This window comes from Pan paniscus, chromosome X, assembly GCF_029289425.2.
Source record: "Pan paniscus chromosome X, NHGRI_mPanPan1-v2.0_pri, whole genome shotgun sequence".
Classification (NCBI taxonomy): domain Eukaryota; kingdom Metazoa; phylum Chordata; class Mammalia; order Primates; family Hominidae; genus Pan; species Pan paniscus.
The window spans coordinates 59,062,998-59,084,846 of record NC_073272.2 but is presented as its reverse complement, the minus strand read 5'-3'; the positions used below and the strand labels follow the sequence as shown (position 1 = coordinate 59,084,846).

General features: G+C 38.2%; 1 protein-coding gene across 1 annotated transcript in view; it reads right to left on the bottom strand.

Moving 5' to 3' along the window:
* Nucleotides 1-9,169: 9,169 nt before the first annotated feature.
* LOC117977599 (zinc finger X-linked protein ZXDB) overlaps nt 9,170-21,849 on the bottom strand; it is a 29,796-nt gene continuing 17,116 nt past the window's right edge. Inside the window, exon 2 of the mRNA XM_034949765.3 lies at nt 9,170-11,477. Coding sequence (XP_034805656.2) covers nt 11,397-11,477 — 81 coding nt within the window. The 3' untranslated portion in view covers nt 9,170-11,396. The remainder of the gene's footprint in view (nt 11,478-21,849) is intronic.

Here is a 21,849-nt window from a genome sequence, read left to right as displayed (position 1 = left end):
GACATCTACAGAACTCTCTACCCAAAATCAACAGAATATACATTCTTCTCAGTGCTACGTGGCACTTATTCTAAAGTCAACCACATAATTGGGAGAAAAACACTCCTCAGCAAATGGAAAAATACTGAAGTAATAACTAACAGTCTCTCAGACCACAGTGCAATTAAATTAAAAATCAGGATTAAGAAACTCACTCAAAACCACACAATTACATGGAAATTGAACAACCTGCTCCTGAATGACTCCTGGGTAAATAATGAAAGCCAACTTTAAAACAGCCTACATGGCCATTCATTGCTCTTGTTGCACTTTATACAAATAATCAGGCCAAGTATGATACTAAAACTCATTTTACAAATAAGTTGGTCCTGCTAAGATTTATCTTTGGTAGAAATGGAGAACTGGAGAGAAAAAAATGGTACATACATCTTTTATTAGATTCCAGCTTTGTCCTTTTTTTGAGTTTTTTAAAAATTTTTTTCTTATAATTTATACTAAATCCTGAATTATTTTCAGGCTACAAGTCTCTCAAAAAGGACCAGATTTTAATTTTCTTTATAATTTTTTAGTTTACACCTGAATGATATATGTTTTATTTTTATACTGGCATGTACATCTTTTTTTAAATATAATAATTATGTTCATAGTATTTCTACTACTTATCTCTTGCTTTACTTCTCCTGAAATAACTAAGTTCATGGTACCCTGAAGACTAGAGATCATCCAGCAAGCAACAGCAGCTATAGATCAATGACTTTGACAGTACTTCCTGGGAATTAGCTTTCTTGGCAATGATGTACAGGTTGGCACTCAGGTTCTGCTCATCAGTACATTCAGAAGAAGGATATTTTATAAAAATGGGTAAGTAAAAAATAACTTTTCTCTGAACAATTGAGTCCTTTTAAATCATGAGGCCCAGAGAAACATTAAAATAAGACAGCAGTCATGTTTCACCTTCCCCCTTGAGCTATGTATTTATTTATTGAAGCTGCTTGCTATTGTGACAAGTGGCTATAAATTTACCTAACAATGCCACATAGACACTAACCCATATCCTATAGCTTAACAATGTACAGCCAATCAATAATCAATGTTATTTCTGTAAATCAGTTAGAATTCCTGACAAAAAACTTTGTATCAGCCCTGTGACCATTTTTTTTTTTTTTGCCTTTAAAAACTTGCTTCTCTTTGTATTTTCTAAAAAAGTCCAAACAGAGTTCATATCCAAAGCTGCTTGATTCTGAGACTTCAAGGCAGCTTTTGTCACTTTGGCCCAAGTGAACTCTTTAAAAAACATATTGAAAAATGAGACATAAAAATTGCCAACTGATATATGAAAATGTACACAATATAACTAATCACCAATGAAATGCAAATCAAAGCTATAGTATCACCTCACATCTGTTAGAATGGCTATTATTTTTAAAAACCAAACAAGGGATAACAGGTGTTGATGTAGGAGTGGAGGAAAGGCAACCCTTGTATATTGTAGATGGCAATGTAAGTTGGCACAGGCATTATGGAAAACAATATAAAGATTCCTCAAAAAAGTAAAAATAGAACTACCATATGACCCAGCAATCCCACTTCTGGGTATATGGAAATAAAATCAGTATTTTGAAAAGATATCTCTACTCCCATGTTCGTTGCAGCATTATCTACAATAGCCAAAATATAGAAACAACCTAAGTGGCTGTCAAGGAATGAATGAAAAAGAAAAACGTTATATATTTATAAAATTATATATATAGCTATATATACGTGTGTGTGTGTATATATATATGTATGTGTGTGTGTGTATATATATATATATATATATATATGTAGAGAGAGAGAGAGAGAGTTATATTATATGTAATTCAGCCACAAAAAGGGAAATCCTGTAATTTGCAAAAACATGCATGAACCTTGAGGACATTTTGCTAAATGAAATTCACCAGACACGGAAAGATGAATGCTGTATTGAGACCGCCAGGTGGGAAAAGCTCCCTGGCAAAGACTCTGACCAACCTGTGCACTGGGAGGAATGCACTCTGGGGTAGAGTCACAGAAGTTCACACCATTTGCAGTGGGGAGGAGCCTGGCCCCTCCTCTTTGTGTGCGGAACCTGAGATTCAACCTGCAAGTTGGAAAGCACACCAGTGGGGACTCGGTCTGTGCGGAGAGTCCTTGTTTCCACTTTTCTTCCTTTTTACCCAATAAAACCCTGCTTTACTCACTCTTCAAATCGTCTGTGAGCCTAAATTTTCATGGCTGTGAGACAAGGACTCCGTCTTCAGCTGAACTGAGAAAAATTTCTGCAACATTTTTGGCATGCAATGTAGGGGCTGGAGAAGCGGTGAGTGAAATGCAAACCAAGAAATCTTTTTCCCTCTTGTTTCTAAGCCTTTTCATCCTTGGACTTCTGAGGCTAGGAGAAGTTGTGCCACCACTCCCGTTGCTCCTAGGGGTTGGGAAGATCAACCTCAGTCTCCATGGCCTGTTTTTTTTTTTTTCTTTTTCTGGACAGACCAGCATGGGATTCCTCCTACCCTTGCTACCCTCCCCTCTCTACTGAAGCTGGCATGCATGACCCAAGGGCCCTGCACTGCCATTCCCCATCACGTGCTGCCAGAACCTTCCCCTTCCCTTCACCAGCCAAGGATTTCAACTGCATTGGACAGTAATTAAGCTTTCCTACTTGTGGAAGAACCACTTGCATAAGAATAAGAGTTTTTTCCCCAAGCATTTTAAAACTTTCATTCTTTCCTCTTCTCCACACCTTCAGCAGTTAACTTTTAGGCAAGTTTTGGTTGTGAAAAGGAATATTGTGGGGAATGGATTTTCTTCTGCCTGTCTGTGTATGTATTGTGTATAATGTCTGTAAAAAGAGCTCTAATTAATTTGGCTTAAAGGAAGACAAGCACTCGGATCTAATATTTTTTAAAGGGAAGACAAAAGCTGTGGTACCTTTCCATTCATGAGACTAATCTTTGAGAAATAAAAACAGCTTTAAAGATTATTGGTAAAATGCAAGTGTAATTAAAATGTAAATAGGTGAACTAAATTGTGCAGGTCAGATGCAAGGTTTGCAAAGTGTTTTGAGGTTACAAACTGCTTTTTGGGTTTTGAGAATGGTTTGACTTGCTGGCTTCAGATTTGGTAAGGCCTGGGGACATATGGAACTAACCATGTCCTTAATTATTCACCTAGCAACCAATTAAAGCAACTTACCAGGTTTTACATTAAAGTTAAAAATTGCTAGGAGTTACCATTATAACATGTAATTGAGACTACTGGAAATAGATTTACATGCAAGATGTGTAAGAAGAGTAAATTTTTTTTTTTTTTTTGTAAAAGGTTATAAGAAGGCATGAACATGTAAGTTTGGCCTAGGGTTAATGGATGTTTTAAATTAGATAAGATAAAGACGAAGGTTCAAACAAGTGGTGGAAAGATTGTGGACATTAATCTTGCAAAGGAACCCTGTATGTTCTCCATGTGAACATACTGAATAAATTCAAAAAGGGTATTATATGGTATTTCCGTAAATTGAGCATTGAAATAAAAACATACAAGGTTTTCTTAAGGTACCAATCTGCTCTTTGGCAGAATTTATAAACAGTGATAAAAGGTTTTTGCTTCTTTAAAATTTCTCAGTCATCATTCTGGCAAAATAAATAGTTTATGGTAATCTCGAATTCTATTTCGCTTCCCAAAATCAAAATTCAATTTCAAAATTATCTTTCCTGACACTTGGCTTTTCAGATTCCCCAGAGGGCCCCTGGAATGTTGAAAAACAGAGGTAAAAAGGATTATTTGACATGTTTAGGTACATGGGATTGCCAAAATGATGTTCAATCTTCTTTAGGTTATATTTTGGTGAATAATATTAATATATGTTCCAAAATTGTGTGGGATTTCTAAAATTCTAATGTTCAATTATATGCTATCAATCATCATTAAGGTTGTTGTTAAGTTATTATAAACCATGGAGATAATCAAACTTCTTTGTCAATCCTGTTTCTGACTGTAACTACCCTGGATATTTTGCTATTCACAGACAATTATTGTCTTTTTTTTTTTAATTTTATTATTATTATACTTTAAGTTTTAGGGTGCACGTGCACAACGTGCAGGTTTGTTACATATGTATACATGTGCCATGTTGGTGTGCTGCACCCATTAACTCGTCATTTAGCATTAGGTATATCTCCTAATGCTATCCCTCCCCCTCCCCCCACCCCACAAAAGTCCCCAGTGTCTGATGTTCCCCTTCTTGTGTCCATGTGTTCTCATTTTTCAATTCCCACCTATGAGTGAGACCATGTGGTGTTTGGTTTTTTGTCCTTGCGATAGTTTGCTGAGAATGATGGTTTCCAGCTTCATCCATGTCCCTACAAAGGACATGAACTCATCATTTTTTATGGCTGCATAGTATTCCATGGTGTATATGTGCCACATTTTCTTAATCCAGTCTATCATTGTTGGACATTTGGGCTGGTTCCAAGTCTTTGCTATTGTGAATAGTGCCATAGTGCCGCAATAAACATACGTGTGCATGTGTCTTTATAGCAGCACGATTTACAATCCTTTGGGTATATACCCAGTAATGGGATGGCTGGGTCAAATGGCATTTCTAGTTCTAGATCCCTGAGGAATCTTGTCTTGTTTTAATGCTTTTCAAAAGATGGTTTATAATAAACTATAGAAATGTAACAGGTGCTTGCAAATACAGGCTTCTAATAACTTTGGAGATTGTAACATTGAAATAAAGAAATGTACAGAAATCATAAAGAGCTGAAGGGTTCAAGAATATCAAACACAACAAGAACTAAATGGACTGAACTCAGAAAGCTGAGACAATCTTTTTTATTTTTGCTTGGGATATACTTTATCCATGTTTTGTTTTTCAGAGTCAACCAAACTTATTTTAAACTATTTACATCCTTTAATAATTGAGTGAGGTATACTCCTGTGATTAAGATTTGGAGCATCTTTGTTTCTCTGTGCCTGGTTCCTCTAGAATTTAAAAATTATCTGTGAGTATTCTTAACTTATGGCAATATAAGTGTTTGTATCAGTGCAATAAAAATCCATTTTCTTTTGAAACAGAACACAATTGGAAAAACTGGTTATTTTACCAAGGCTTTGACTGGAAAGTTATACTTGCCTTTAAGGAGTAAATCTCAACTTGCAGAGGTGATAAAATCCCCATGGAAGAAACTGGCCTTATACCCTTGCCTACACAGTCCCTGTACATGGTTCCTGTCCTGTAGTCAGTAAGAATATCACTTTCTAACAGGTCCAGAAGATCCAAGTTTATCTTGGGACCTTAAGAGGAAAGGATCACCAAATTCACAGATATTTGAGGATACAAACCTATGGCTGGGCTTGACTTTAAAAGGTCTTATCTGAGATTCCTTGTGGAACAGAGTTCCATTAAAGCCAATCCAAAAGGCCTGTGTAGAACTAGGTATTCTTGCTGTACTTTATGCAAATAATGAGGCCAAGTATAAAACTAAAGTCTATTTTGCAAACCACTCAGTCCTATGATAATTTGTTGTTGTTTTTTTTTTTTAACAAAAATGAGGAATGGAGAGAGAAATTATGTTCCAAAAACTTATACATTTGTCATTAAATTCTAAACTCATTAGTTGTTTTTAAATTTTTGCTTACATTTTTAGACTAACTCTGCTTGTTCCTGTGAACCAACCAGTAATCTCCAGCTGCAGTTCAGAAAGAACAAAAGGGATGGGTATTGTAGAAATATGGATCAATATTCTAGTTCTGAGCAAAAGGTGATGGGAATAAATAAGATGCTCATCACTCAGAGGTATTTTTTTTTCGAAAAGTAAGACTAAGGGAGCTAACCAAAGCCAAGCACCATGCATCTAAATCCTAGCAAGCTTAACTATAGCCACCAGTTATCTGGGTTTGTCACAAGACATACTTTTCTCTCCATTGTTGGAGGAGGACTCAGTTCCACAGTTTCACCTTAGCATCCCAAACTCAATTCCAAGCTTTGGATCAAAGCCATAGGAAAGAAAACTGGATTTGAGGGATTCAGAGGCAGATAATAACTGAAGTTGAAAGGCACAGTGCAGGTGAGCATGGCTGATTCCTGCTGATTAACCCAAGCTTCCTGTTTCATGGATAAAGTCCACCCACATTAGTATCCATGGCATAAATGAGGTCTAGGAAATATGAGGCTACTAACAGTAGGTGGAAAAAAGACACAGATCAGAGCAGATACTTGCTATTCTTTAGTACCTCCCCCCCATCCCCACTTAATGGGTGCAAGCCACTTTAGCACTTATGGTGGCACCTGCCAAGGTTGCCAGGACTCAGGGATGCAAGGACAGAAGAAGGAAAGAGGGTGCTCTTCCTTCTCTCCTTCATGTACCCTTGGTATCTGCTAGGAAGAGAAGGGAACAAGGGACACCTGCTCCCCTCTTTCTAGCTGGGTAGCCATTTATCTTCAGTCTGTACCCCTTTCAAATACATCTGAAACCTTTGTGACTTTTTTGAAAACAGCCGTCTTTTTCCCTTTCTCCTCCTTGGTTCTCTCTTCACAGATAGGTAATTGTGTCTTTGTATTACGGGATACTTTCTGAGAGGTAATTGTGTCTTTGTATTACGGGATACTTTCCTCAGATGCATCCTACAAACTGGAAAAAGTTAATTTCCTAAACTTTAAACTGCTAGGCTTAGGATTGGGCTAACGTGAAGGGAATCCAGGAGCCCAACATGCCAGCAAAAGGGTAAAGTTTTTTTACCAGTCAGGCCTTTGGCCTCCCTTTCCCTGTGCAAACTAGAAAAAGGCCTCAGAATTTTTTAGCTGTCCTTACCCCTCCCCTTGTTTCATCTTAATACATGTTTACTAAAAACTTGGTTTGTCTCTTCTTTCCTTCAGGCCATCAAACTCCAAGTGGTGATGCAACCAGAGCCTCTGATGATAGCCCCTTCTGCTGGGAACCTTTAAATAAGCCTCTGAGGGAGCTCTGACTGCCATTTTCCCCCAAACAATTCCCTCTGTCAGCAGGAAGCATTTAAGATGGTTCTTTATCCTTATCCTTATTCTAACAGCAGTTAGATGTACTTCTTAAGTGGGGGAATGAGATAGCCAGGTGGTAAGGGCTCCCTGGCAGAGCCTCCAACCAGCCTGCACACTGGGAGGAATGCACACTGGAATAGAGCCACAGAAGTTCATGCTGTTTGCAGTGGGGAGGAGCCCAGCCCCTCCTCTTCCGGTGTGAAGCTGGAATTCAAATGGCAAGGCAGGAAGAGCACCAGCAGGGACTCAGGCTTTGCAGAGAGTCTCTGTTTCCCCTTTTCTTCCTTTTCATCCAATAAAACCCTGTCCTACTAACTTTTCAAATAGTCTTCAAGCCTAAATTTTCATGCTTATGGAACAAGAACCCCATCTTTAGCTGAACTAAGGAAAAGTCTTGCAACAGTATGATCTTACTTATATGTGGAATCTTAATAAATCAGACTCATGGAAGCATAGGTAGAACAGTGGTTGACAGAGCCTATGGCATGGGAGAATAGAGAAAGGTTGGTCAAAGGGTACAAAATTTCAATTACAAGATGAATAATTTCTGGTGATCTGATGTACATCTTGGAAGCTATAATTAATAGTAGTGTATTTTATATTTAAAATTTGCTAAAAGAGTAAATCTTAAGTGTTTTTGCCTACCCTCCCAACCCCTACACATAATGGTAACTATGTGTGGCCATGGATGTGTCAATTAATTTGATTGTGGTAATCATTTTACAGTGTATCATATATCAAATAAGCAATTTAATATATACACTTGTTATTTGTCAATTATACCTCAATAAAGCTGGGGGAAAAGCAAAGAAAAAGGAATTGATGAAAACGATATTTAATGTGAGGTTTCATGATAATCTGGCCAGGATTTGAGGTGTCTTTAATGTCTGCTTTTGTTATGTACCAAAGGTTTTAAACTCTAATAGTTGTTCTTGTTTTTGTCTCTCCTGTTGAACTTGAGAGTCTCTGATAACTTCTCCTTAGATAGTCTACATAATAAATTATTTGGGCTGTAATCTTCTGTTATTATACTAGAGACAAGTTGATATTGTTGGTAAAGTATAAAAGGGGATTGTATAATCTTATAATTAAATATCAGCCTTTTAGTGGGTCTGTGTCCCTGAACTGTGACATTTTCAAGTATTTCTTAGAATCCTCCACCCTTAGGTAAGACAGAATGCTTAACAGGCACTGGAGTTAGTTAATGTCTCCCCCATAAGTGGGATTTGTCTCTGGTAGTCTTTTCCCTAGGAGGTTAGGCCTTTGCTATGAAGAATGCCCTGTGCATATTTCAAAACGATTACTCTTCTCTTTTCTCTTCCATAGGTGTGAGGGGAATTTTCTTAGTTCTTTATCATGAGAACCTGGTGGTGGGATTCCTGTATATAAAAAACTAAAAAAAGGTTGGGCCTCATTAAGAATGAAACCACCAGGAATTTCTTACTCTCAAACTAGTCTACACTCAGCCTCCAGCAATTTGTTGTAATTACAATTTAAGTCTTCCTATTTATGTTTTGCTCCAATAGCTTCTGTCTCAGCTAGGCAGAGCTTGACTGTGATTTTCTGTATTCACATCTTTCTTTACATTTTAGGGAGGCAAGTTTGCCCTGTGAACCCAATTCACTGATGGGTCCAAGAAAAATAATTGATACTCAGTTTCTTCATGTTTTTTGTGCCATAAGGTTGGTTGGGATAATGACTTCCAAGTTATTTGCATGTTGGAGCTAAAATTAAAAGTCTAATGTTTTCTTTTAAGGTTGGTGAACTTATTAACTTCTGGTTTATGAGGAAGGGAAATAAATAATTATTAAACATTTATCCTAGATACACAAATGTATTTGCCTTTGAAATAAAGGAAATGGAAGGAACTCAAATATTAAGACTTTTTCTCTTTTCCTCAATATATCTCATGAAATTTTCTCCACACTGTGCTTTTCATTTTAAGTGCTACATGAATCATTCACACATATACACACACAAAAAAAGCACACACACAAAAAAAGCACACACACAGTTTCATATATTTATTTCTAACTTTCTTACTCCTCTCATAAAAGTGAAGTGCTGGGAATTTTTCAAGAAAAGAATTGTGTATTATAGATGACAAAGGCCCATTATATTTCTTCATTTTATTTTACAGCATTCTCTGACAGACTCCAAAGTCTGGACTTAAGATTCATCTTGCTTTTGTAAAATTTTCATATTTCTTTCTATTTAACATATTTTATTAAAACGTTACAGAACATTTGGTGTTCACAGAACATTTTAATGAAAGAAATGCAACTGTTTGACTTAAAAACTGTCTTAATTTAGGAGAATTAAATAATCAATTATGTTTTAGAAAGAGTAGTCTGGTTGTCAAGGGAATAGGTATGGTAGTAATATGTTACCTGAAGGTAAAATGTATTCAATGACAGGAACTGTCTTAGTTACTTGGGTTCTAGTTGTGAAAAAGAACAGCATAATCCTTCCTCTTAGGGAGCTAGTGCTTTAGTAAGAAAGAAAGATAATTATAGGATATAGTGTGATGACAGCTATGGTATGGTGGTATATTAGGGTTCTCCAGAGAAACAGACCAACAGTATACACACACACACACACACAGACACACACACACACACACACACACACACACACACACACAGAGTCATGTCACTTAACAATGTGGATACATTCTGGGAAATGTGTCATTAGGCAATATTGTCCTTGTGCAAACAGCATAGAGTGTATTTACACAAACCTACATGGTATAGCTTATTACACACCTCGGCTGCATGGTGTAGCCTATTGCTCTTAGGCTACAAACTTGTACAGCATGTTACTGTACTAATATTGTAAGCAATTGTAGCACAATGGCAAGTATTTGTGAGTCTCACCATATCTAAACATAGAAAAAGCATAGTAAAAATATTGTATTATAATCTCATGGGAACACCATCATGTATGTAGCCTATCATTGACTGAAATGTTACATGGCACATGACTGTATATACACATATATATCTAGAGAGAGACAGAGACAGATGGGTAGAGACACAGAAATAGAGACAGAGAAAGATAGAGACAAACAGAGATTTATTATAAGGAATTGGCTCACACAACTATGGAGGCTGGGAAGCCCAAATTTCTTCAGTGTGGACAAGCAAGCTCAAGACCTAGGAGAGCCAGTGGTACAGTTCCAGTCTGAAGGTAGGCAGCCCAGAGACCCAGGAAAGCTGATGGTGCAGTTCAAATCCAAAGTCTGGCAAGCAGAGATCCAGGAGAGCTGATGACGTAGATGAAACTCTGAAGGCCATCTACTGAAGAATTTCTTCTTGCTTGGGGATGTTGGTCTTTTTCTTTTATCTAGACCTTCAAGTTATTAGATGAGGTCCATCTGCCTTATGGAGGGCAATTGCTTATTCTGAGTTCAATGATTTAAATGTTAGTCTCATCCAAATAAAATCAGCTATCACAGATGGAGACACCAAATACAGACTTGCTAAGCATTGGCCAGCAAAAGCTTTTCCTGGATGAAGATTATTCTTAGATGAGATGAAAAAAACCGATTAGAAGTTGGCCAAGGAATATTGGAGGCAGGGGAAGCCATGTGTCCCAAGGGCCAGAAATAAAAGAAGTTCATTTCAAGAAATAAAATAAGTTCAGTGTTATATATTCATGGGTAAAGGGAGAAGAAGCTGGTGACATAAGAAATTTAAGCTTTACTCCAAGACTAACAGAAAAGAATATGTCATTCTGGAGTTAATGACAATCATGGAGAAGTATGGACACTTTCCAGGGATAGTTATGATGTTTAAGTGACAGAAGATGATGATGACTAATTGTGAGGGTAAATGGAGATGGAGTCAGGCAATGGTGATGTCGAGTTTTGGCTTGATAAATGGAGAGACAATGAATATACCATTAAATGAGATTTAAAAAATACCTTAACTTTGCCCATATTCAGTTTGAGGTGTCTGTGAAGAACTTGAACTTAGATAAAAGACACTGAAAAGGCAAAACAAAATCTATAATTTCAAATAGCTTATTATTACAGAAAAATTAAGTTGATAAAAAGGGATTTGAATTACAGAAAAATTGGGGAAAGTTGCATACAGATATCCTCAATATATTTATAGAGTAATTCCTTTATTTCATTATTGTTATTTGTTCAAACTCATTTGAAAGGAGCCTAGAAACCTTTTCAGTTAGTCTGACAAGGTAGAATTAAATACACGTTGACTATATATTTGTGTTCTTTTATTCTTTATGTTTGCACATATCATCATATTTGTGTAACATTGCAGGACACAAAGTAAAAACTACTGAGTTCATTTACTCCTCTCTGAAATTTGCATATTACAGGTGACAGTAATTAGGCCTATTCTAAATCATTAATATGTGTCACAATGGTAATGTTTGAAAAGCAGAAAATGTGAGGTAAATATAATAGATTTTTAACCTGTAAAAAGAATATACAAAAAAGAATGTATTAGACATTAGTGGATAATAATTCAATGAATATAAGTTTAGTAGATATTGAGCTTTTATGTAAATGGAATCTAATTAATTCATGGACATTTATTCATGCCTAAAATTTTAGACACTAAACATTTCTACTTTGCTCATTTTTAACTAGGCTCTAAGAGCTGGGAAAGCCCATAATGCTAAAATCTTCTAACACAAATGGAGTAGATAACTATTAATCTGAATCCTTAAAATAGGAAAACAGTGATATTTATTTGGTTCATTTGTATAACAAACATCTTAAAATATTTTTTAAGATTAATGTAGAGGTATAAGAACAAGGTGTCCTGACCAGAGGCACCAAGATTAAATAGAGTGACACAAAAAAACCCACATTATTTACTGAACATATTTTAGTTAATAATGTTTTATATAACAAATTTATTTGAGTCTACCATTTGGTACATATTTGTAAGCAATGTTTTTCTCATTGCATCCCAATAAGAAGCACTAATATGCCTGGATATTAAAAACTTCACAATAGACAGAGGAGCCAAGATGGCTGAATAGGAACAGCTCCAGTCTACAGCTCTCGGCATGAGCGACGCAGAAGATGGGTGATTTCTGCATTTCCAACTGAGGTACCAGGTTCATCTCACTGGGGAGTGCCAGACAGTAGGTGCAGGACAGTGGGTGCAGTGCACCGTGTGCGAAACGAAGCAGGGCGAGGCATCCCCTCACCCGGGAAGCACAAGGGGTCAGGGAATTACCTTTCCTAGTCAAAGAAAGCGGTGACAGATGGCACCTGGAAAATCGGGTCACTCCCACCCTAACACTGCACTTTTCCAACAGGCTTAAAAAATGGCACACCAGGAGATTATATCCCACAACTGGCTTGGAGGGTCCTATGCCCGTGGAGTCTCACTCATTGCTAGCATAGCAGTCTGAGATCAAACTGCAAGGTGGCAGCGAGGCTGGGGGAGGGGCGCCTGCCATTGCCGAGTTAGTTGTTTGATTAGGTAAACAAAGCCCCCTGGAAGCTCAAAGTGGGTGGAGCCCACCACAGCTCAAGGAGGCCTGCCTGCCTCTGTAAGCTCCACCTCTGGGGGCAGGGCACAGACAAACAAAAAGACAGCAGTAACCACTGCAGACTTAAATGTCCCTCTCTGACAGCTTTGAAGAGAGGAGTGGTTCTCCCAGCACACAGCTTGAGATCTGAGAACAGGAAGACTGCCTCCTCAAGTGGGTCCCTGACCCCCAAGTAGCCTAACTGGGAGGCACCCCCCAGTAGGGGCGGACTGACACCTCACATGGCCGGGTACTCCTCTGAGACAAAACTTCCAGAGGAACAATCAGGCAGCAGCATTTGCAGATCACCAATATCCTCTGTTCTGTAGCCACCGCTGCTGGTACCCAGGCAAACAGGGTCTGGAGTGGACCTCTAGCAAACTCCAACAGACTTGCAGTTGAGGGTCCTGTCTGTTAGAAGGAAAACTAACAAACAGAAAGGACATTCGCACCAAAAACCCATCTGTACGTCACCATCATCAAAGACCAAAGGTAGATAAAACCACAAAGATGGGAAAAAATAAGAGCAGAAAAACTGGAAACTAAAAATCAGAGCGCCTCTCCTCATCCAAAGGAACGCAGCTCCTCACCAGCAATGGAACAAAGCTGGATGGAAAATGACTTTGATGAGTTGAGAGAAGAAGGCTTCAGACGATCAAACTACTCCGAGCTACAGGAGGAAATTCGATCCAATGTCAAACAAGTGAAAAGCTTTGAAAAAACATTAGACAAATGGATAACTAGAATAACTAATGCAGATAAGTCCTTTAAAAACCTGATGGAGCTGAAAACCAAGGCACAAGAGCTACATGATGAATAACGAAGCTTCAGTAGCTGATGCGATCAACTAGAAGAAAGGTTACCAGTGATGGAAGACAAAATGAATGAAATGAAGCGAGAAAAGACATTTAGAGAAAAAAGAATAAAAAGAAATGAACAAAGCCTCCAAGAAATATGGGGCTATGTGAAAAGACCAAATCTACGTCTGTTTGGTGTACCTGAAAGTGACGGGGAGAAAGGAACCAAGTTGGAAAACACTCTGCAGGATATTATCCAGGAGAACGTCCCCAATATAGCAAAGCAGGCCAACATTCAAATTCAGGAAATACAGAGAATGCCACAAAGATACTCCTCGAGAAGAGCAACTCCAAGACACATAATTGTCAGATTCACCAAAGTTGAAATGAAGGAAAAAATGTTAAGGGCAGTCAGAGAGAAAGGCCGCATTACCCACAAAGGGAAGCTCATCAGACTAAAAGCTGATCTCTCAGCGAAACTCTACAAGCCAGAAGAGAGTGGGGACCAATATTCAACATTCTTAAAGAAAAGAATTTTCAAACCAGAATTTCATGTCCAGCCAAACTAAGCTTCATAAGTGAAGGAGAAACAAAATCCTTTACAGACAAGCAAATGCTGACAGATTTTGTCACCACCAGGCCTGCCCTAAAAGAGCTCCTGAAGGAAGCACTAAACATGGAAAGGAACAACCAGTACCAGCCACTGCAAAAACATGCCAAATTGTAAAGACCATTAAGGCTAGGAAGAAACTGCATCAACTAATGAGCAAAATAACCAGCTAACATAATAATGACAAGATCAGATTCACACATAACAATATTAACTTTAAATGTAAATGGGCTAAATGCTCCAATTAAAAGACACAGATTGGCAAATTGGATAAAGAGTCAAGACCCATCAGTGTGCTGTATTCAGGAAACCCATCTCACGTGCAGACACACACATAGGCTCAAAATAAAGGGATGGAGGAAGATCTACCAAGCAAATGGAAAACAAAAAAAGGCAAGGGTTGCAATCTTAGTCTCAGTTAAAACAGACTTTAAACCAACAAAGATCAAAAGAGACAAAGAAGGCCATTACAGAATGGTAAAGGGATCAATTCTACAAAAAGAGCTAACTATCCTAAATATATATGCACACAATACAGGAGCACCCAGATTCATAAAGCAAGTCCTTAGTGACCTACAAACAGACTTAGACTCTCACACAATAATAATGGGAGACTTTAACACCCCACTGTCAACATTAGACAGATCAACAAGACAGAAAGTTAAGAAGGATACCCAGGAATTGAACTCAGCTCTGCACCAAGTGGACCTAATAGACACCTACAGAACTCTCCACCCCAAATCAACAGAATATACATTCTTTTCAGTACCACACCACACCTACTCCAAAATAGACCACACAGTTGGAAGTAAAGCCCTCCTCAGCAAATGTAAAAGAACAGAAATTATAACAAACTGTCTCTCAGACCACAGTGCAATCAAACTAGAACTCAGGATTAAGAAACTCACTCAAAACTGCTCAACTACATGGAATCAGAACAATGTGCTCCTGAATGACTACTGGGTACATAATGAAATGAAGGCAGAAATAAAGATGTTCTTTGAAACCAAGGAGAAGAAAGACACAACATACCAGAATCTCTGGGACACATTCAAAGCAGTGTGTAGAGGGAAATTTATAGCACTAAATGCCCACAAGAGAAAGCAGGAAAGATCTAAAATTGACACCCTAACATCACAATTAAACGAACTAGAAAAGCAAGAGCAAACACATTCAAAAGCTAGCAGAAGGCAAGAAATAACTAAGATCAGAGCAGAACTGAAGGAAATAGAGACACAAAAAGTCCTTCAAAAAATCACTGAATCCAGAAGATTGTTTTTTGAAAAGATCAACAAAATTGATAGACCGCTAACAAGACTAATAAAGAAGAAAAGAGAGAAGAATCAAATAGATGCAATAAAAAATGATAAAGGGGATATCACCAACGATCCCACAGAAATACAGACTACCATCAGAGAATTTTATAAACACCTCTACGCAAATAAACTAGAAAATCTAGAAGAAATGGATAAATTCCTCGACACATACATCCTCCCAAGACTAAACCAAGAAGAAGTTGAATCTCTGAATAGACCAATAACAGGCTCTGAAATTGAGGCAATAATAAATAGCTTACCAACCAAAAAAAGTCCAGGACCAGACGGATTCACAGCCGAATTCTACCAGAGGTACAAAGAGGAGCTGGTACCATTCCTTCTGAAACTATTTCAATCAATAGAAAAAGAGGGAATCCTCCTTAACTCATTTTAGGAGGCCAGCATCATCGTGATACCAAAGCCAGGCAGAGACACAACAAAAAAAGAGAATTTTAGACCAATATCCTTGAGGAACATTGATGCAGAAATCCTCAATAAAATACTGGCAAACCAAATCCAGCAGCACATCAAAATGCTTATCCACCATGATCAAGTGGGCTTCATCCCTGGGATGCAAGGCTGGTTCAATATATGCAAATCAATAAATGTAATCCAGCATATAAACAGAACCAAAGACAAAAACCACATGATTATCTCAATAGATGCAGAAAAGGCCTTTGACAAAATTCAACAACCCTTCATGATAAAAACTCTCAATAAATTAGGTATTGATGGGACGTATCTCAAAATAATAAGAGCTGTCTATGACAAACCCACAGCCAATATCATATTGAATGGGCAAAAACTGGAAGCACTCCCTTTGAAATCGGGCACAAGAGAGGGATGCCCTCTCTCACCACTCCTATTCAACATAGTGTTGGAAGTTCTGGCCAGGGCAATCAGGCAGGAGAAGGAAATAAAGGGTATTCAATTAGAAAAAGAGGAAGTCAAATTGTCCCTGTTTGCAGATGACATGATTGGATATCTAGAAAATCCCATTGTCTCAGCCCAAAATCTCCTCAAGCTGATAGGCAACTTCAGCAAAGGCTCAGGATACAAAATCAATGTAGAAAAATCACAAGCATTCTTATACAGCAATAACAGACAAACACAGAGCCAAATCATGAGTGAACTCCCATTCACAATTGCTTCAAAGAAAATAAAATACCTAGGAATCCAACTTACAAGGGACTTGAAGGACCTCTTCAGTGAGAACTACAAACCACTGCTCAATGAAATAAAAGAGGATACAAACAAATGGAAGAACATTCCATGCTCATGGGTAAGAAGAATCAATATTGTGAAAATGGCCATACTGCCCAAGGTAATTTATAGATTCAATGCCATCCCCATCAAGCTACAAATGACTTTCTTCACAGAATTGGAAAAAACTACTTTCAAGTTCATATGGAACCAAAAAAGAGCCCACATCACCAAGTCAATCCTAAGCCAAAAGAACAAAGCTGGAGGCATCATGCTACCTGACTTCAAACTACACGACAAGGCTACAGTAACCAAAACAGCATGGTACTGGTACCAAAACAGAGATATAGACCAATGGAACAGAACAGAGCCCTCAGAAATAACGCTGCATATCTACAACTATCTGATCTTTGACAAACCTGACAAAAACAAGCTGGGAAAACTGGCTAGCCATATGTAGAAAGCTGAAACTGGATCACTTCCTTACACCTTATACAAAAATCAATTCAAGATGGATTAAAGACTTAAATGTTAAAACCATAAAAACCCTAGAAGAAAACCTAGGCAATACCATTCAGGACATAGGCATGGGCAAGGACTTCATGTCTAAAACACCAAAAGCAATGGCAACAAAAGCCAAAATTGACAAGTGGGATCTAATTAAACTAAAGAGCTTCTGCACAGCGGAAGAAACTATCATCAGAGTGAACAGGCAACCTACAAAATGGGAGAAAATTTTTGCAATCTACTCATCTGACAAAGGGCTAATATCCAGAATCTACAATGAACTTAAACAAATTTACAAGAAAAATCAAACAACCCCATCAAAAAGTGGGCAAAGGGCATGAACAGACAGTTCTCAAAAGAAGACATTTATGCAGCCAAAAAACACATGAAAAAATGCTCACCATCACTGGCCATCAGAGAAATGCAAATCAAAACCACAATGAGATACCATCTCACACCAGTTAGAATGGTGTTCATTAAAAAGTCAGGAAATAACAGGTGCTAGAGAGGATGTGGAGAAATAGGAACACTTTTTCACTGTTGGTGGGACTCTGAACTAGTTCAACCATTGTGGAAGTCAGTGTGGTGATTCCTCAGGGATCTAGAACTAGAAATACCATTTGACCCAGCCATCCCATTACTGGGTATATACCCAAAGGATTATAAATCGTGCTGCTATAAAGACACATGCACACGTATGTTTATTGTGGCACTATTCACAATAGCAAAGACTTGGAGCCAAGCTAAATGTCCAACAATGATAGACTGGATTAAGAAAATGTGGCACATATACACCATGGAATACTATGCAGCCATAAAAAATGATGAGTTCATGTCCTTTGTAGGGACATGGATGAAACTGGAAACCATCATTCTCAGCAAACTATCACAAGGACAAAAAAGCAAACACTGCATGTTCTCACTCGTAGGTGGGAACTGAACAATGAGAACACATGGACACAGGAAGGGGAACATCAGACACCGGGGACTGTTGTGGGGTGGGGGGAGGGGGGAGGGATAGCATTAGGAGATATACCTAATGCTAAATGACGAGTTAATGGGTGCAGCACACCAACATGGCACATGTATACATATGTAACAAACCCGCACATTGTGCACATGTACCCTAAAACTTTAAGTATAATAATAATAAAATAAAAAAAATAAAAATTAAAAAATAAAAAATAAAAATATAAATAAAATCTGTGAGATTCACCTAAAAAAAAAAACTTCACAATAAAAATAGTCTTCTCGTTTTAAGAAATTGTTAGAGAGACAGAATAATTTTGCCAAAATATTTGCTCATACTTTCAAGGTCATGTTTTTCTTCATGTAGCATATACAAATTTCAAGTGAAAAGGAATTAAAGTGTCTTATTTAATATCATCTACAAATTTAGAGAACTTACTTTGTCCAGCATTATATTCCATAGAAAAGAAAAATAAGTATTAGATATATTTATTAAAAGTATCAATATTATATCAAAATAATGTTCACAAAATATCTGAGTTGGATACACAAATACATTAACTGTTCAGATATATCCAGAAAAATAAGCAAAGTGTTTATTGTTATTCAACATGTAACCAAAACATTAGAAGTAATCTAATGTATAACCAAAACACCAGTAAGCATCATTTCACAAATTGTATTGAAGGTCAAGAACTTGAATTAAAGAACAACAAAAAAAGAAGGAATGAAAAGAGTCTATAGTGATATGTGTCAGGGCTAAACATTATACTGTAGTATGAGAGCAAAGGTTTTAAAATGATTCAGATTTGTGCAAATCTCCACAGATAAAACTATATATATACATATATATAAACTATATATATAAACTATATATATATAACCTATATATATAAACTATATAAACTATATATATAACCTATATATATAAACTATATATATAAACTATATATATAAACTATATATATATACACACACACACATTGAGGAAAATGAAGAAATACCTAAATGGAGGGAATATACTATGTTCATAGATTAGAAGACTCAATACTGAATCTCAAATAAAATTCAAGTAGTTTTGTCATTGAAATGAATAAGTTTATTCTAATCGTATATGAAAAAAGAAAGGGTCAATAATGGTCAAGAAGATCTTATAGAAGAGAGTTAGGGAATTTATACTACCAAATATCAAAATTTTACTAACGTATTTAAAACTGTGTGGTACTGGTGCAAGGACAGAGAACAAAATAGAGAGCAATGAAGCAGACTTAAACATATATTGACACTTGATTTATAATAGAATGATCATGGCAGAACAATCAGGCCACAGTAGTGTTTTTTAATAAATGGGGCTGGGTAAGCCAGATATCTAAATGGTGAAAAAACGGTGTAACAGCCTACCTCATGCCATTTATGAAAATTAATTCCAGGTGGATTATGAATAGAAATGAAAAAAGAAAAGTTTCTAAAAAGCAGTGACAGGAAAATATCTGTATAGTCTTTGGATTAGCAACATTGTTTTTAAAGGCACAAAAAGCACAAACAAACAAACAAAAAAACACTGTAAAACTGGAGTACATTAAAATTAAAACTTTTTATCAAAAGCCACCATTTTACAAGAGTAAAAGGAGTAGGATAGAGGGAGGGAACAAATGGCCGAGTAGAAACACCTCTGGTCTGCAGCTCCTACCTAGATGATCGTAAACAGTGAATGAATTCTGCATTTCCAGCTGTGGTAGCCAGATCCTCTCATTGGGACTGACTAGGCAGTTGGTGCGACCCATAAAGAGCAAGGAAAAGCAGGGTGGGGTGATGGTTCACCTAGGAACTGCACGGGGCAAAGGGACTTCCCTCCCTTAGCCAAGGGAGGCGGGGGAGGGATTGTGCTACTCGCCCAAAGAACGCCTTTCCCACAGATTTTTGCAACCCGCAGATCAGGATATTCTCCTGTGAGCCCACAGCACCAAGGCCTTGGGTCCCAAGCACAAAGCTGTGCTCGGGTAGGCACTGAGCTGCAGGAGTTTTTGCATACCCCAGTGGCTCCTGGAACTCCAGTGAGGCAGGAGATCCATTCACTCCCGCGGAAAGGGAGCTGAAGCCAGGGAGCCAAGCAGCCTCTCTCAGTGTGTCCCAATAACACAGAACCCCGCAAACGAAGATCCATTAGCTTGGAATCCTCGCTGCCCAGCACAGCAGGCTGGGGTCTGCCTAAGATGACCAAGTTCCCGAGGGGAGGGGCGACCACCATTACTGTGGCTCTAGTCAGCAGTTTTTTCCCTGCCAGTGCTAGGAAGACTGGGCAGAATTCCCCACAGCGCAGCACAGCTGCTGTGGCAGATCATGGCCAGACTGTTTCTTTAAGTGGGACCCAGATGTATCCCTCCTCACTGGGCAGGGCCACCCAGCAGGAATTTTAGCAACTCCAGCCAGGGGTTTACAGACAGAACTCTAATCTCCCAGGGACAGAGCACTTGGGAGGAGGGGCGGCTGTGGTCTCAGTTTCAGTGGACTTAATCCTTCCTGCCTGCTGGCTCTGAAGAGTCTGCGAGATCCGATGGAGGGGTATTCCTGTACACCAGCTCCACTAAGGGTCAGATTGCTTCCTTAAGTGGGCCCCTAATCCTGTGCTTCCTGACTAGGTGAGACCTCCCAACAGGGGTCATGAGACACCTCATGAAGGAGAGTTCTGACTGGCATCAGGTTGGTACCCTTCTGGGATGAAGCTTCCAGAAGAAGGAGCAGGCAGCAATCTTTGTTGTTCTGCAGCCTCCACTGGTGATAACCAGGTGAACAGGGTCTAGAGTGGACCCCCAGCAAACTGCAGCAGACCTGCAGAAGAGGGACCTGACTGGTAACAGGAAAACAAATAAACAGAAAATGACAACAACAACATCAACAAAAAAGACCCCACAAAAACCCCATCCAAGGGTAAACAGCCTCAAAGATCAAAGGCAGATAAATCCACAAATATGAGGAAAAACCAATGCAAAAATGCTGAAAATTCCAAAAGCCAGAATGCCTCTTCTCCTCCAAATGATGACAACACCTCTCCAGGAGGGGCACAGAACTGGGCTGAAGTTGAGATGGATGAACTGACAGAAGTAGGCTTCAGAAAGTGGGTAATAATGAACTTCACTGAACCAAAGGATTATGTTCTAACCCAATGCAAAGAAGCTAAGAACAATGATAAAAGATTACAGGATTGGTTAACTAGAATAACCAGTTTACAGAGGAGCATAAATGACCTGATGGAGCTGGAAAACACAAGAGAACTTTATGATGCATACACATGAAAAATAGCTGAAATGACCAAGCAGAAGAAAGACTATCAGAGCTTGAAGACTGTCTTGCTGAATTAAGGCAGGCAGGCAAGATTAAAGAAAAAAGAATGAAACAGTACAAACAAAAGCTCTGAGAACTATGGGACTACATACAAAGACTGAATCTATGACTGATTGGAGTACCTGAAAAAGACGGGGAGAATAGAACCAAGTTGGAAAACACGCTTCAGGATATCATGCAGGATAACATCCCCAACCTAGCGAGGCAGGCCAACATTCAAATTCAGGAAATCCAGAGGACCCCAATAAGATACTCCATGAGAAGATCAACCCCAGGACACAAAATAATCAGATTCTCCAAGGTCAAAATGAAGGGAAAAATGTTAAGGGCAACCAGAGAGAAAGGCCAGGTCACCTACAAAGGGAAGCCCATCAGACTAACAGCGGGAATCTTGGTAGAAACCCTACAAGCAATAAGAGATTGAGGGCTAATATTCAAGATTCTTAAATAAAAGAATTGTCAACCCAGAATTTCATATCCAGCCAAGTGATATTTCTTTTTTCACTTCATAATTTATTTCTCTTTTCACTTAATAAGTGAAAAGAGAAATAAAAT